This window comes from Bradysia coprophila, unplaced genomic scaffold, assembly GCF_014529535.1.
Source record: "Bradysia coprophila strain Holo2 unplaced genomic scaffold, BU_Bcop_v1 contig_24, whole genome shotgun sequence".
Taxonomy (NCBI): Eukaryota; Metazoa; Arthropoda; class Insecta; order Diptera; family Sciaridae; genus Bradysia; species Bradysia coprophila.
In genome coordinates this window covers 6,354,931-6,371,677 of record NW_023503501.1, presented here as the reverse complement: position 1 = coordinate 6,371,677, position 16,747 = coordinate 6,354,931, and the positions used below count along the sequence as shown (strand labels likewise).

The window sequence follows — 16,747 nt, the reverse complement described above, 5'->3', positions numbered from 1 at the left end:
AAAAATTGCTCCAGTTACACGAGCCGTACAGGGTCGTGTGGGGTGTCATTAGAAAGGTAATCACATGTACTATTGAGCCGAATAGGGTCTTATTGGGTTTAGAATTCATCCACACTGAAATATGTGCAGATAAAGTTTTTAACCGAAGACGTACACTGTTCTTACTGAAATTTCTCGAGGTACACAAAATGTACATGGTCGTGTGGGGTATCATTTGAAAGGTAATTTTATGTGCTTTTGAGCCAAATAGAAACTAATGTGGTTTCAGACGACGTCAGAAGTAAAAGATCAACTCCGGCTTGTATAGTAGACTTAAGCAGTACAAGATTTCGTATCAAACATCGTGCGATTCTTGAACCAAAAAAAATATTAACTGATCGTAAAGTGGTGATGATACGTTTGCTGTTCGTGAAACAAAAGTTTTTTTTCGGAATAAATAATTTTTCAATTTATTTTCAAGTACGAAAAATTGTCAGACAAACTTTACATTAATCCTTACAATAAAAAGTGCTCCCAGCACAATTAAGGCACATTTTCGGGTGAAACCATTCATTCAATGATTTCCTCAACAGTTGGCGGTTCAATTACGTTCGGCAGAACTTCGATGTCGTCTGTTTTTTCGATTTCGTCTGTCTTCACAATCAATTTCTTCTTTTCCGCCGCGGCCAGACATAACTTTGCTACGTCTCTTGCCTTGGCCCTAGAATCGTCGGGTAATTGCGTCAATCCCATCAGCAATTGCATAATGTCTGTGTCGAATAACTTTTCGGCTACTTCATTGCTGCTGTTGATCATATTCAACACGATAACAGTACCGCGATGTTGCACTTGTGGACTGGGATTCGCAATCAATGTATGAAGTACGTCGAGCCAACTTTCCGGTTCTATCATTTTCTTGCAACAAATCTCACTGCTTGATGTTAGGCATGCCAGTGCGCCGGCCGCTGCCATTGCCGTATCCTCATCCTCTTCCTGGCACAGTAATGCCAAAAATTTGACTCGATCGTTTTCCTTTTCATGAATTTTCACCACATCTTCGGACACGACCATATTGCATATAACTTGTGCAGCAGCACGACATAACAGAAGATGATCTTCCATCAGATAAAGTTCGACTTTTTGCAGACCGCCCTCTTTCAAAATGCGCTGACGTACGGTTTCGTTCATTGCAGCTAAATTGCACAGAGCCATCATTGATTCGAAATTCTCGAGGGCCGTACAGTCCATGTGCAGTTGGTTCAGCAACGGTCGAATCACTTCTAAGTTGCCTGAAATTTATACAAATTAGTAAAGGGCGTCCGTCTATTGTGCACACACTTTTTAAACTTACGCTGCCCAGGGAATGCAACTTCCGGGTTGATTGTGATTCCGATACGGGATAGAGCCTGTGCTGCTTGTCGCTTTCCTTTTTCGGTGCCTTCGAAACATAACGGCAACAGTGCCTTAGCACCACCGTGTTGAACCACTTTTCCACGTAGCTCCTGCAGTCCACATAGAGCATTCATGACGCGGGCAATCAACTCACGACTGTTGTGACTTTCAGTTTTGGCTAGAGCCACCAGCGCTGTTGTTATTCCCTCATCGGCTAAAATGGTCAATCGTTTGTTGACAAAGTCCGGATCGTCCAATTCATGCTCTTCCGGTATGTGATGTTTGGCAAATTTGGCCAATTCAACCATTTCCGGAACCAGTTCCTGTTTGTCATAGGCGTTGCACAGATTCACGAACGTGGTGACAGCACCATAGAGAACATTTTGATCGCCGGTCTTTGCTAATTGAATGAGAGCTTGAATTGCCGGTCGATCTTCGATCAATTTTTCTTTTACTTCAGCGTCCAAAGTAAGATATGCTAGACCATCTGTCGCCCACTTACGAATGTCCTTGTCTTTCCCTATAAAGTCGGTTTGTCGTTAGAATTGCTTGAGAAGACAAAAAATCACATTCCACTCACCAGGTTTAATTAGAAATCGTCTACAAGCCTCGGCCAATTTCATTGTAGATCCGTCAGCAAACGGTCGAATTGATGCATCCAATCCGCCGTAACTGCCAAGTTTGCACAATCCAACCAAAGCTCGAACACGAACACCATCATCCTTCGAGTGATATAACTTTTTCAAAATGTCCACTCCCTGCGTAATGATGGCCTTCGCTTTTTCCTTTTTCGATGTGGCAGCAACGATACATTCACACGCCACTTTTTGCTGTAACACGTCTTCGGTGGTGGCCATGACCAGGATCATTGGCAAAATGCCCTCTCTTGAAATGATGGAATTTCCCACATCAACAGCTCCTTGAAGTAGTGAAGTTATAGCCACAGTGACACGTACTTTCGCTTCAAGATCGGGAGCCAGGAGCTTATCCTTGATGTATTCGTCAATTTGTTCGGTGTATTTGGCTCGTAGCTCGTCGTAGTACATGTTCTCGTAAATACGAGCCAAACAAACGGACGCAATGGTTCTGGATGACGGTGTAATGTCCATAGCACTCTCGTACTTGTACTCTTCCAATTCGCTGCAAACGTCTAACAAGCGAATCAATCCCCGGATGTCCACCAAACGTTCAGCCCAATTCAAAGCGGTGTGGTGAATATTACGAGTTAACAGTTCCATTATAGCGTCGCGAGCCTTTCCACTGATCGTACGGTTGGAAATCGAATACGTCAGACAGGTCAGCAAAGTGTCGATCTCCTTGCTGTTATCGTCGCACATTTGTTTGTCCGGTTTCGAATCGATTTTGTTTCCCATACCGGAAAATGTGTTCAGAATGGTTTGCATACAATGCTGCGATGCAGTTACTCGATCATCGTTGGTGCTGTCCAAAATCTCCAAAAACCACGGTATGCCAATGACTCGAAGAATTGCCTTCGTGCGCTGCACTGATTTCGTGCACATTTCATCGACCGTACGAATGGCGTTCAAGTAAATCTCCGGATTTTTTTCTATTTTAACCAGCGACACAATTTTCTCAATCACTCCCGCTTTCTGCATCAAATCAGCAGCAACCGGTTCCCTTGCCAATACCAACAAATTGTTCATTGCACCCTTACGTTTGTCCTCAGGTTCATTCAAGTCGAAGGCAATTTGACTCATTTGTGAAACCTTGTTCGTTGTTTGTGAGTTTTGATGAACACGTTCTTGGACAATGGCATGCAGACGTACCATTGAATCTTGGATTGACTTGTTACCGGGATCTGATTTCCAGATGCTTTGAAGATCTTGGTAGGACTCTTCGACACGACCCAACGCTTCGAGCGCCTGCGATCGACGGAACAGTGCTTTCGGATCGGTGGGTAGTGAACTTAAAGCCTTGGAACAGTCGTTTATGGCTTCCTCATAGTTTTCGGTTTTTAAGTAAGCAGCCGCCCGATTTTTATAGAAGGTAGCTAGGTCCTTGTGTTTTTCACCAACTTTGATTGCGTTGGTGTAAAATTGAATTGCCGTTTGCCATTCGCCGGACTTAAACGCTTCATTTCCTTTATCTTTGAGTTCAATCACTTGATCCACTTGCGGTTCGGCCATTCTCACCATTGAATTATTTGAATATTGTCACTAAAAGCACCTTAAGAAGACTTTTCACTCAAAAGCAGTCTGCCCTCATTAATATCACCTTACTGAGAAACCGAGAAGATTCTACAAAATTCAATTATAAAAATAGATTTCCATTTCCCAATAATTTGTTTATGAGTAAGTGACAGTAGTGAGACGTTTTAGATTTTCGAAAGACATGTGCGCCGATGCACCTACAGTACGATAGTTTCGGCGGTATTAATTTAAAAACATTATTCTTGTAGGTCTAGTCTATTCTTATACTATCCCGCACGACGGCGTGTGAGATTGTGTGAGAAGTCCACTGGAAGAATTTTTTATTTTGTGAAATTGTCAAGTAAACTTTCATAAACCTAGGAGGTGCCCCGGAAGGAACGTTAACACAAGGTATGGTCGAATGTCAAACTTGTAGCGGAGGACATAGCGATTTCATATAAACAAACTCACCTTTCATGAGAGGTGAATTTATTAATATGAAATCGCTATGACCTCCGGTTTGTATAGGAGAATGGAGTTTAGAAACTAAGGGTAAAATCTATTACAATTTAGTACTTTTCTTCATCGAAAGTCTGCTGTCACTGAATTATTTTTTCATGAACAAACTTCACTGCAGTGACATTTCATGGAAATGGATCAATGTGAAGTTGTTACACAAAAAAATAGTACAGTGAGAATGAAGTACTATAAAAAAATGTGGCGCCTCTACAGGCCAACCGATTAGGCGAATGAACAGAAATTTTTGTGCTTTGTGATCCACTCAAAGGTGTCTTGCCATGTTTGTCTGATAAGTAACTTCGAAGGTAGATGTTGGGGAGGCAATGCCATTCGATGCTAATGATATCGTATTTTAAAATGGTTAACTGTGGGTTGTTTGCTTTTCACAGAAAAATTTATCCCAAATGGAGTATTTATGCAATTTTTTATTTTTAAACTTCACCTTTATATCTTTACCATTTATTTTTCTATTTATTTACTTTCTGTTTATTCTTTATTCCTTCTGGTATTTGAATTCGCGATAGAAATTTTAAATTTTGCGCCAAAAATTCATAATTTGGGAAGAACTTAATTGACTGGGTGACATTTAAAACTCTGACATATCTAAAACTGTGTAAAAATGAAATGAACAAACTATATTTCTCCAACTTCTCTCATTTCTCCATAACGAGTATATGGAGAAATGAGAGAAGTAAGCAAAATAAGAAATGTATAATATGTCGATAATTTTGAATGTTAAAAACTGTATCTATGAGTTTTCAACTTATTTTGAATTGTTGACCTAAGTCTACAGAATGATCTTATAGACTGTGATTATCACAGTGATAATTTAATATTCAAATTGCACAATTGTATTCTGCGTGCACTATACCGACGTTAAACGAATCAATAATATAATAATCTGTCCTTAAGAATTCGTAACTTGACAGTTGTCGATAATTGTCAAGTTACGATTTCTTAAATGTTTTGTTATGATCGGAGCGAGAAGATCGAAGACTAGTTAAGACTTGCCTTCGGGTACTTGTCAAAGTGTTTGCTTCTCTTTCAACATGTTATGATGCGAGCGAGAGGACCTAAGACCAGCTTATTAAAACTTGCTCTTACTTTTACAAAATGCTACAGAAAGCAACTTAACTTCAACTTTCAGGCTGACGATAATTTTTAACTAAAAATTTACAAAGAATTTACAAGAAGTTTAGGCTATGTTCTCTGTTGATTAGATCGTTGTCGTTCGTGTTGTCAAAGTTCGGGTTTACAGTTAATTGGAACTACAAACCGTGAAGTGATTCATTTAATTTTAAAAGCATTACGCTGCGGCGCATTAGTCCATTTCGAAAACCGACATCCATGACATTCGAATTGACAAAAAATATGGCCACATTGCTGTCAGGCGAACTATGTGTTTAGTATCCATAATTTTTGCTTTTTTGTGACGCGGTGTGTGAAAGCGTTTTCTAACAGAATTTATTTATTCGCGCGTTCGTGCTTTGCTGTAGATCTACTCAAAAAGCGGTCCGACAATATAATCGTTTCAAAAACCAGATTGGTTAAAACGTTGATACGTTGATTTTAGTGCTTTTGAACTATGACCCTGAACATTATTTTCTGAAGTTTTACTGTGCGTGCACAAAAATTATAATTTTTTCACCGAAAAAAAATGGAGTTTTCGCAACCACCTCCCGATATGTCCAATATGGGCAATCAATTCAATAATTTCAGCGTTCCGCCACCCGTTCAATCGAATCATCGGCCAGCTGGACAAATCTATCATGCGGGCAAACCAGGTCAGCCATTTTTCAGACCCTTTGTAAATTTCAATCGCGGTCCGGGTGCACTGCCAATGACACAAGATGATTTCGATGGCAAACGACTACGGAAAAGTGTTATGCGAAAGACGGTCGACTACAATGCAGCTATAATTAAGGCGTTAGAGGTTAGTGTGCATTTTGATTGTCGGTGTGATAAGCACCCCGTCTAAACTCGTGTTATATTCAAAGAATCGCATCTGGCAACGAGACTTTCGGGATAGACGAGCACTTCAGCCGGAAAGTATCTATGCACCGGAAATGATGCCGCCACCGAGTTACATGGATAATCCCACCAATGCCGTTACGACGCGATTTGTCAAAACTGCTACAAACAAAATGCGCTGTCCCATATTTACATTGGCTTGGACGCCGGAGGGTCGACGATTAGTTACTGGTGCTAGTTCGGGAGAGTTTACCCTTTGGAATGGATTGACATTTAACTTCGAGACGATTTTACAAGTAAGTTATGTCGCATGGTGACAGCACATGTGTTTTATCAATTGGTCTAGACACTTCAGAGGTGTTACTCTACTCTAGTCCGTGTGTCTCTAGTCTGGCTATTCAACTTTTCGTTACAAGTTCTTATCCGACATTTGCGTCTCTGATTTCACTGTCTGTGGCAGTCGGCAGAACGATCCGTTTCTTTTGTATCGCCGTCTCGTCTTATTTTTTTCTTGACCTGTTGGTCCATCTATAACGGCATCGTTTTATCTGTTCGCAAGGCTTGACATGACTGTCAAGCATATCACCAGTGTTAAGTGCCTGTTACTTCCTTTGATTTTAATATTTTCGAAAGATTGATACAAAATCTTCTACTTGACTAGTTTTAACATTCGTTTGTCGTCGATGTCGACAACAGATGACATATAAATGGTTTGGTAGGGGAATTCTGCCAAATCCTTCAGTTTCAAAGATTTACATTTTCATAAAAAAAAAATTACAGGCTCATGACGTTCCCGTTCGTACCATGGTGTGGTCGCACAATGACAACTGGATGGTGACCGGTGATCATGCTGGCTTCGTCAAATACTGGCAGTCAAACATGAATAATGTTCGCATGTTTCAAGCGCATAAGGAGCCCGTCCGAGGAATAAGGTAGATCTAAACAAAAAATATTTTTTTTTTTACTTTAAACGTTCCGACCAAACACGTACGAAAAATTGTAGCGTACGATCGATTGTGTTAAATAAATGTGGCGTGTCTCACTCTCTCCGTCTCACCCTTTCCCTCTCCGTCTTCATCTCCGACACGAGATAATTTCGGGCTGGGATATGGATAACACACTCAATAGAAATGTAGAATTTGACGATATCCGATGAAAATTTCGCTAGCGGTTTCCGAATCTCGATCATCATAGAAGCGATGTCTAACTGCGACAACACTCATTCACTCATTGCTAATCTATTTTCGAAAACTGGTTGTTGAGATGAAATAAAGAAACCATTCGATTCCATAAAATCTGATATTCTCGCTCTGTATCTCTCTTCCTCTTTTGGTCTGCAAGTCTCTGCGCACCAACGAACGATTATTATGTGATTTGATTGAATAAAGAATTTTTTTAATTTTGCTTTATAATGGCATTCCCCCATCCGTATCTCCATAACGAACTGATATTTTTATAATGTAAAAAAATAAACGAGAAAATTTGTCTGTGATCTTAGCTGTGATAGAGTTTTTTTTGTCATAAACAAAATAAAATACTGAAAAAATAGAGAGAAAAAAATTAAAAAGTTAATTTTACACAAAAATTGCATTTCAATTTTAAAATTTTAACAACACAAATTGTATTTGACTGGAATAAATGCATTTTTATCAAATCAAATTTCAAGTTTTTTTTCATTAGCTAAAAATCGCGCAAAAATGCAGCAATGGGGATCAATAAAGAAAAAATGAAATGAAAAACTTTAGAAAATTTCAAAAGTTGTTTAATTTCTAGTCCTCACCTAACGGCGATCGAACATTGTTCGCTGAATTCGAATAAATTAGAACAAAAAAAAATCAAACGAATTTGTGAAATGTGTTTTTCTATACGGGTCTATCACAAATCCATTAACAAATTAGGGTCAAATTATTAAAGGAATAAAAAATTAATTTTTCAAACTAACCCAATTTAATTGTCTTAATTGTGAAATGGTAGAATTAGAAATTTGTCGCTACATTAATGTCAATACTTTTAATTTTTTACCTTTTTTGGGGTCAATTTATTTTGGGTAAAAAACAAGATTTTTTAACTTTGTTACACGTTTGAAACCTATGCAACACTGTTACATTACCTGAAAGTAAACACATTCGTTGTACGACTTTTTAAATTGAATGCTAAGGAGGGCCTAAAAGAGTTGTCTGACAGCGATAAGCTCTCTAAATTACCGTCTTTTTCTAAATCTCTTATTTTTCCAACTTCTCTCATTTTTCCATAACGAATTTTTAAGAGAAATGAGAGAATTAAGAGAAATAAGAAATTTAGAAAAAGACGGTCATTTGAGAGTTTATAACGGTACTTCTAGTATTCACAACATATTCGTGTCAAAATGGTGCCAAATATAAAAGTCTGGCATGACAAATATTTTGATAAAAACAAATTATTTTAATGTCTTGGTCATAAAATTACGGAATTTTTCTCTTAATTTAGGCACTCAGCATGAAATGTTGTGTATGCATCTGTTTTGGATGTTTTATTTTAGGCGAAAGTGCTGCAGCTCGCGGAATTGCCTAAATTGCCTATTGCCTATTAGGTTTCAAAAGCATGAAAAAGCCATTACATAACTCGGTATAAGAATGAAAAGTCTCGTTTTCGTGTGTTTATTGACATCGGCTTTGCCTCGGATCAACAAAATTCCCACGAAAACTCCACTTTTCAACTTTTTATCCTTTGTTACGTAATAGTATGTTACAGTAAAAATAATTTTGACAGTTCAAAACACATTGCAGTACTCAAAATTATTTTTATAAAAAAATTCTGCTGTACATGAAGTATATTATGAGACATGTATGTACCGTACCTGAGGGCTTGTCCGAGTGGTAGTACATTTCGAGTTACATACTTCAAGTAGCTGTATCACATTTTACTATACACGCGAAAAGGTCAAGTAATATTCATTCCCTACTTATGTGATGTTCATTCTTTGTTATGTATCGCCGTTACATTCATACCAATACACTCTCATACGTAAAGTAATAGTATATTACTATACAAGGGAAGGAATTTGTTATTTCGTATCGAGATGAGTAAAAGTGTCCGAGGGCCAGATGTAGTTTTACTCATCGTGATACGAAATATCAAATTATTTCCCGAGTGTAGTATGACGTTTTCCTTTAGGAAGGAGGGAAAGACTTTTACCTAGGGACGGAAAGTCAATTTTCCCTCACTAGTAAAGGAAATAACTATTAACTTCGTTTGTCACTGACACTTTAGAGAAAAAAAAAGTCTGTGAAAATTTGAGAACTTTCCAAATAATATTCCTTTGCTATACCTTGCTATCTCTTAGGGTCATCCTACAACTAACAGATTGAAAGCCAGAACGCACGTTTTCCGTATCATTTACTGCAATACTATGGCATACTGGTTTATGATGGAAATTTCCATTTTTTTGTGAAATCATTTCATGTAGCTGTCCTAAGACTTAGAGTATATTATATGACGTCGGTTTAAATTTTTTTTTTTTAATTTTTTGATTTTTTCACATTTTCGTTTTTGCACGCTAAGAGGACAACAAGCGAGTACCTCAGTTTGTTTACCTCTTAGACAAAAAAAAATTGGTTTCAAACCTAACGTATTCTTAATTAACACGAGAAGAATGAAATTTTGAATAGTATATTACGTCCTTGCTTGTAAGTTTGCTGTTTAGGCAAGTGTGAGCTTTGCGGAACGAGCCGAAGGCGAGTGGAGTAATCACACAAGTCAAAACACTAACAAGCAATTACGTCAGATATTATAAATGCTTGTGTACGGTAAGTGCATTTTCACTGTCACAAACAGTGATGGTAAGTGCACCTTACCGTGCATAGGCGTGTAAATAAAATTTTACTCACTGTGTCCCTCAGGAAATAATTCATTACTTCATTGATATTAGCGGGAAAACTCACTTTGTATTTTGCTCGGCTCGGTCCGCAGCCCACACACTAGGAAAAATAAAAAGATCTTTTCATGTGTCGGCCGAAAATGAGGGAGTTTTGAGATTTTTCTCTGGTTTTCGACCCCTTACATGAAAATTTGTTTGACTTCGTTCGGACTACAACTCGGGAAATTGCCTAAAAACAATCGTACAAAACAGATACACAAATAACTAAAACAAGGACTTACAATCAACTATTTATTGAAAAACTTGTCGTTCGAGACCCCTCAAATTTTTGAATTTTAATATGTCTTGCAAATACCAAAAAAGGTCAACGCAAAAATGGTTCGTCTTAAGAAAGGTTTCAATCGAACACTTTATGAAGTACTGGCATAGGTGTATGTTTTCCTTTGTAATTACAAAAAGAAACAGAATTTGAACCATGAAATAACGAAATATCGTCTGTGTAGTTAAGAGTACCACGTTTAAGTCTGTTTACTATACATTTTTCTAAACTATCGTCGAGAGTTTGACCTCGTCAGTTTTAATAGTACATTAAGCTATACTTAAACGAGAACACTAGCTAGAGTTCCGCTTTTATTTTTGTCGTCGTCGTCGCCAGCAGATGACTTGCAGTTATTTGAATACTGAAAGTTGAACGTAACTACTGCAGCATGATGTTCTTGAGTCCATAGATGTATTGGACTGTGTTTGAATTCAGTTCTGTTATCTGTCATCGACAACGGCGACTGATAGCTAATTATCTTTTGTAGCAAAATATTTGCTAAAACAAATGAAGTAAAGGAATTTGTATCAAGTATTAGACGATACTGGAAAGGGAAATCAAATTTCAGCCTATGGGTGAGTGAAAATCAGCTGACGCAAATTTCGGCTGAAATTTGATAACCCTTTCCTGTATATCAAACAAAAAATGTAAAGATCGCGATATGCTTGCTAATTTGCAAGCGGTCAATCATAAAATATGCTTCAGGCGTGGAAAACATCAAGCTCAAGTTTAAAACTTTATGTATTTCTCTATTATTTGCTATCTCTGAGTAAATAGCACTTCTAGACTTTACATCTCGCCAATATTTATAATGAAATATACGTTATTGCTTGTTGTTTTGATTTGTGTGATTATTTCACTCGCCCTCGGCTGTTCCGGAAAACAACAAATTTCCAAAGCGTATATTACGTACGAATGTGTAATCAAACGGCGTGAGTAAATTAAAGTCTGAAATTGCTGGTTGCATTTGTATGTACAAGAAAGTACACAACGATAAAAACCAACAAATTAAAATAATTTAGATTTGTAATGAAGTCAGTTTGAAAATCAGAGTTCGTTCGTTGTTAGACAATGAAATCATTCAGACGAAAACGATGACTTATATGTGGAACGAAAGCATACCAATTAACTGCATGGTATATACGCGTTCAGCGATAACTCTTTATTGTCATAAAATCTTTTCTACCGTGATGAACGAGTTGCGGATGCTGAGATATTTTGCAATAAAAACTTCGTCAACATGATTTTAACGTAATGTAATAGATTCGGTTCTGTTTGCTGATAGTGGTGAAAACGTAAATTCTTTCGCTACAGTAAACAAACATGAATTTTTATCGGGGATATCGTAGTCAATTTAGTCTGTCCGCTAGTCGTATTTGGTAGTATACAGAAGTCTGCAAATATTTGAGATTTAATGGCTTCACACCGATTTGCAACGAAATCTGTTACTTCTTTTGTTTAAACTATCACCTGTAGTACTTTTACTTCAGGAGTTTGTACGTTTGAGATTTTTATTTAAAAAAAACACTGTAAACATACAAGGGCTAGCGCCCGTCTTCAAATATGATCTTACTTCACAGAAGGCTTCATTTGTTTCGCCTCGAACTTTTACAATTTACAGTTATACTCACTTAGTACTTAGTAAAAAATCAATAATTTGTATCGTCGGACAAGGAAAAACTCGAGAAAAGTACAGAAAAATATTATTAAACCAATTTTATCAGTGGCCGACCAAATTTATTGACCAAAAATGTGTTCATCGTTTCCGTTTAATTTTCTTTAATTAATGGAATTTGTAGGTCTTTCCATAATACTCAATTTGAATTTGTTAAAAAAAACCAGACAGTCAACAAATAAGAACACGAAAATATTAATTAGTGTGAAACGTGCATCGAGCCGTTTATTTTGACGGTCACACCGTAGTCCTTTTTCGCTTTAATTTTGTTTTGTTACGCGTTACACTCTACAAAATAACCATTTTTTCTGAATGCAATGATGTATACATAATTCGTGGCGCGGGAGACTAATCGGATTATTATGAAATTAATTAAAAGTGAGAAAAGGAAAATAATTTCGTTGTAAAAACGTGGGCCGCTGAGGAATTTCGATATCGTAATTATATGGAAAATAAACCTATTGCGTTTCCTTTTAATTAAAAGACTGAGTTTGATGTAGTAGATGTACTAGTCATACAGGCCGAGCTGATGATTTTCAGTATGATCATTCATCACAAAACCGTAATGACCTCATCACACTCAATGCTTCATTTGATCGAAGTTTTTCGACATAAATAAAAATCTTTTACTTCATTAGTTCTAACACACATTTTACTATAAAAGATCTCAATATCCAGAGCTCATCATTTAGTTTTGTCGTCACTGGCGAAAATTTTTCTCACAAAAGTTATATCTTATCCTTACACGCCTTAAACTCATTTGTAGTGCAAGAAATATTTTCTTGTATTCGATGAAAACATGTCTATTTACATCAAGTCGATGCATGGAAAGGTGAGAACTATGGCCCAGAATTCCAAAAAAACAACTTTGAGCCGAAGATGGAAAGTACATCCCACATGTCGAAACACAAACAAAATCCGAGCTATCATCATAGACACTTCATTAAATGCTTGTAAATAAATAAAAAACAAGTTTTTTGTATTTTCTGGCCACAAGCAAACAAAATACGGTACTGTTTCGATGCGAGTACAACGTTCACACACACCACTGTCAAGACACTAATGTACTATTTCGTCAGTAGTACATTCACACTTGTAGCTACAAAAAGACTTCCAGTTTTGTATGGCCAGATTTCACCAATACTTCGGAAGCTGTAGCTTTCATAGTTCAAGTTGAAGCACTTCTTTTACCGCATTCGTGTTTTTATTGACCTCAACCTCGCCTCAATTCGCTCGAATACTGAACTTTTCAACCTTTACTCTCCCTATTATTTATTTAAGCGTTGTACTTTACAATTTTCATCATAATTTTTAGGATTTTTAGCGTCTATAGAATAGAGATCTGTAAAGTTGAGACTTCACTAAAAATCAACAAAGCTGATTATTGATCCCATTTTTCATGTATAATGCTGTTGACCTTCTGCGAACGGCAAACGTATCGCAACTAAGCTAGGAAATCTGTTACTTCATTTGTGTGAAGTATTTCCTGGTTAATTTATGAGTCGGCTAAAGGCAATCAACTCTAAAAATGATAGAAAATCGAGATCCGATTTTCTCATGTTATTGGCTAAATTTTCGGTTCGATTGGGATGCTTATAAAAAATTCCACAGAAAAGTGAAAATGTCCGCGCTTAACGACTGCGTTTTATATTCTCAATCCTTTTTCATTAAAATTTATTTAATTTATTTTACTTTGACTGCATTTTTTGATGAAAGAAACGTTTAATTTCACAGTTTTAGCCCATCGGATAGTAAATTCGTTAGCTGCAGCGATGATGGAACATTGAGGGTGTGGGACTTTATGCGATGCCAAGAGGAAAAAGTTTTAAGGGGTAAGTTTTACAAAGGTTGGACAGCTGTAGGCATGAACAGAGGAATTTAAGCTTTCCGAAAGTTTACTGAATTTTGCGAATCATTACGGTGTTTTCCACATAACTGAATATTGATGTTACTATGTATCGCTCTGGCATATTCATTTCAAAGCATAAATATACTTACGCCGAACTGTGTGCCATGCCATGCATATATATTTGACATTATGATACAAAACGACTGTCGCCCAACAAACACATCATTCATTTCTTCTTTTTCGCATTTATCTTCATCAATTGTTGTGAATGAAACGTGATGCAAATGATGATGCAAAATTTTATTTTTATATCCTGGCTACAATCAATACACACTCACACAGTCATATGTTAAGAGTCAGTAAATCTTCCTTCAAAGAACAATAACCATTGACGAGTATCAGTCTCTTCTTCATTTCATTTCTTATAATTGACTTCCCACATTTAAATCTTTAAGAAACGGTGCGGCATATAATAATGAAATTTGTTCAACGTATCGTCTGTTTCTTGATAAAAAAAATCTTTTACTTCATTTGTTTTACGACACATTTTATTCAATAATACCACGTCAGTCGGAGGTCAAAGGTTATTTTTGTCGTTACTCTCGATAGGAGATGATTAGCCGTCTCTGAAAGATAGCTTTAGAATCCAGACCCGACCTGGTCATTTGTGGCGACTTAGAGAATCACAAGTGCGTTTCTTGTAATTTTCTTTTCAGCTCTTTCTGCTCATATTGAGGGCATTTTATCGTTTCAACTTATTTCCCTATACTTCACAAAAGCTTCTGTTAGTAGTCAATCTTAATGAAATTACGTAACCTACCAATTAAAAAACTTATAGGTCATGGTGCTGACGTCAAATGTGTTCACTGGCATCCGCAAAAAGCTTTAATAGTATCCGGTAGCAAAGATAACCAACAGCCAATAAAATTATGGGATCCAAAAAGTGGACAAGCCTTAGCAACACTGTTAGTAGTCTGGAATCATTCGACTAACATCTTGAATCGAAATGAATTTTTGGTTTGCTACTTTCAGTCATGCACATAAGTCAACTGTAATGGATTTGAAGTGGAATGACAACGGAAATTGGTTAATCACAGCGTCCAGAGATCATCTGTTGAAACTGTTCGATCTGCGTAATCTGAGAGAAGAGGTACAAGTTTTCCGAGGCCACAAAAAGGAGGCCAGCGCTGTGTCATGGCATCCAATACACGAAGGATTGTTCAGTTCGGGTGGATCAGATGGTTCTATTCTATTCTGGAATGTTGGAACAGAGTGAGTAAACGATTCTCTTGAATTCTGACTCAATTTTCGGTGTTTTTCCTAATGTTTTCTTTAAAATTACAGCAAGGAAGTTGGTGCTATTGACACAGCTCATGACAGTATTGTCTGGACATTGGCATGGCATCCCCTGGGACATATTTTGTGTTCTGGATCAAACGATCACACAATAAAATTTTGGACGAGAAATCGCCCCGGAGATCGAATGACTGACAAATACAATCTGAATACGTTGCCAGCTGGATTGCAAGGAATGGACGATTGTGATATCGGTAATAACTTGAGAATTTGCTGTTTGCGTGCTTCGTCCTACATTCACCGTTTGAACATTACAGATGACAGTGCTGCAATTATTCCTGGTATGGGACCTGAAGACAAAGTCGATTTCACCGAAAGTCTTACGAGCGATCGTGGGTTTATACCTGGCCTGGATCTGGACACTTCTCACTTGAACGACAGACGATCTGATCGAGATAAGAAAGTACCATACAGTAAACCCATTCCGCGAAACTTCCAGGCCCATTGGAATGATACGGGCCGAACAGAAGATGATGAACTGATGTCCAAAGATATTAAAGATTCGATGACGCAAATTATCGATGTACCAATGATACCTCTGCAGAAAGTTGCACCAACAGCAATAATCGTTTACGGAAAAACGATACCAGTTACTCGTAAGCCTATTGTTGTATACAATCATCAAACGAAGGTCTCATTGAATCGTTTATTTTTCAGCCGGATCACGTCTCGATCAAGTCATTTCAGAAGGTTCCACGGCACTAAATGAGTACATCAGTTCCGGTGAAATTGAAGAACTTAACGATCTTTTACCTCCTATGAAAGACGATGACTACGATTCAGACAGTAGCTACGATAAACCATCTGAACGTAAGCGCCGAAAGCAACCGTACGATCATAACGCTCAGCTAGTGTTTGAGAAGGACAGCACAAATCCACCGACATTTATACCACCATTGATGGCACTAAATGTTTTACCTGATCCAAGTGCTGATAAAGACTACAAACGCAACACAAACGGTACTAACGATCGTGATATTTGGCAATCCAATCCAAACAATCCATGGGGCTCGAACGGACCATCATTCAATTCCAATAATAATATGCCGCCCAGTCTACTGAACATCACTATACAGCCGCCCGATATGTCACCGACAGATAATTCCAATGGGAATTGGGATCGACGGTCGGGTGACAATGGCCGAAATCGTGACGATAGAGGACGGCGACGGGATGTACGTGATGGCCGTGATGGTGACAATAGGCGAGGTGGCAGTCGTTTTGATAATGGGAATGAAAGTCGACGAAGACCGAGTGGCAACGAAAGCAGCAGTCGATCTAATGATAAGTCTGGTCGTAAAGTTCGCAGTGGTAGAAATCGTCGAAGATCGTAAATTGTTGTGGCTCAGTAATTCAAACTTAAAATTGTTAATGTCTAATCTGATGAATGGAAAATATGGTGTCACTATTGCATGTGACACATGCGAGATGTGAAATACTGAAAGGAAAAAAAAAATACCGAAAAATTGTAAAATTGTGTTGTTTATTAACGTGGACCGTCGTGTTGGAATAAGAACCGTAAACACCTTGAACACCGATTTCTTGAAAAGCTTGGAACACAGGATGGTATTTATGTCTTTGAAGTTGATCTGTTAGGATATTAAGCTTGAAAATGTTCACAACTTTAAAAGATAAGTGCAACGGAAAGTTAATGCGGTCTCATAAGACGATTCGTGGGTCA

General features: G+C 37.6%; 3 protein-coding genes across 3 annotated transcripts in view; 1 reads left to right on the top strand and 2 right to left on the bottom strand.

The window, feature by feature from the left end:
• Nucleotides 1-430: 430 nt before the first annotated feature.
• LOC119078114 (protein unc-45 homolog B) lies at nt 431-3,695 on the bottom strand. Its single transcript, XM_037185566.1, has 3 exons — nt 1,952-3,695; nt 1,331-1,891; nt 431-1,268 (listed from the first exon to the last, which is right to left on the bottom strand). Exons 1-3 carry the CDS (start codon nt 3,525-3,527, stop codon nt 550-552), a joined length of 2,856 nt encoding a protein of 951 aa, XP_037041461.1. The 5' UTR covers nt 3,528-3,695; the 3' UTR covers nt 431-549.
• Nucleotides 3,696-5,394: 1,699 nt separating this feature from the next.
• LOC119078062 (pre-mRNA 3' end processing protein WDR33) lies at nt 5,395-16,552 on the top strand. Its single transcript, XM_037185499.1, has 9 exons — nt 5,395-5,973; nt 6,038-6,307; nt 6,792-6,943; nt 13,596-13,693; nt 14,549-14,675; nt 14,743-14,982; nt 15,055-15,260; nt 15,324-15,662; nt 15,724-16,552. The coding sequence occupies exons 1-9, from the start codon at nt 5,698-5,700 to the stop codon at nt 16,398-16,400; spliced, it is 2,385 nt and encodes a 794-aa protein (XP_037041394.1). The 5' UTR covers nt 5,395-5,697; the 3' UTR covers nt 16,401-16,552.
• LOC119078050 overlaps nt 9,743-16,747 on the bottom strand; it is a 59,801-nt gene continuing 52,796 nt past the window's right edge. The window contains exon 12 of the transcript XR_005087930.1: nt 9,743-9,754. The gene's annotated coding sequence lies outside the window, so the exon portion shown is untranslated. The remainder of the gene's footprint in view (nt 9,755-16,747) is intronic.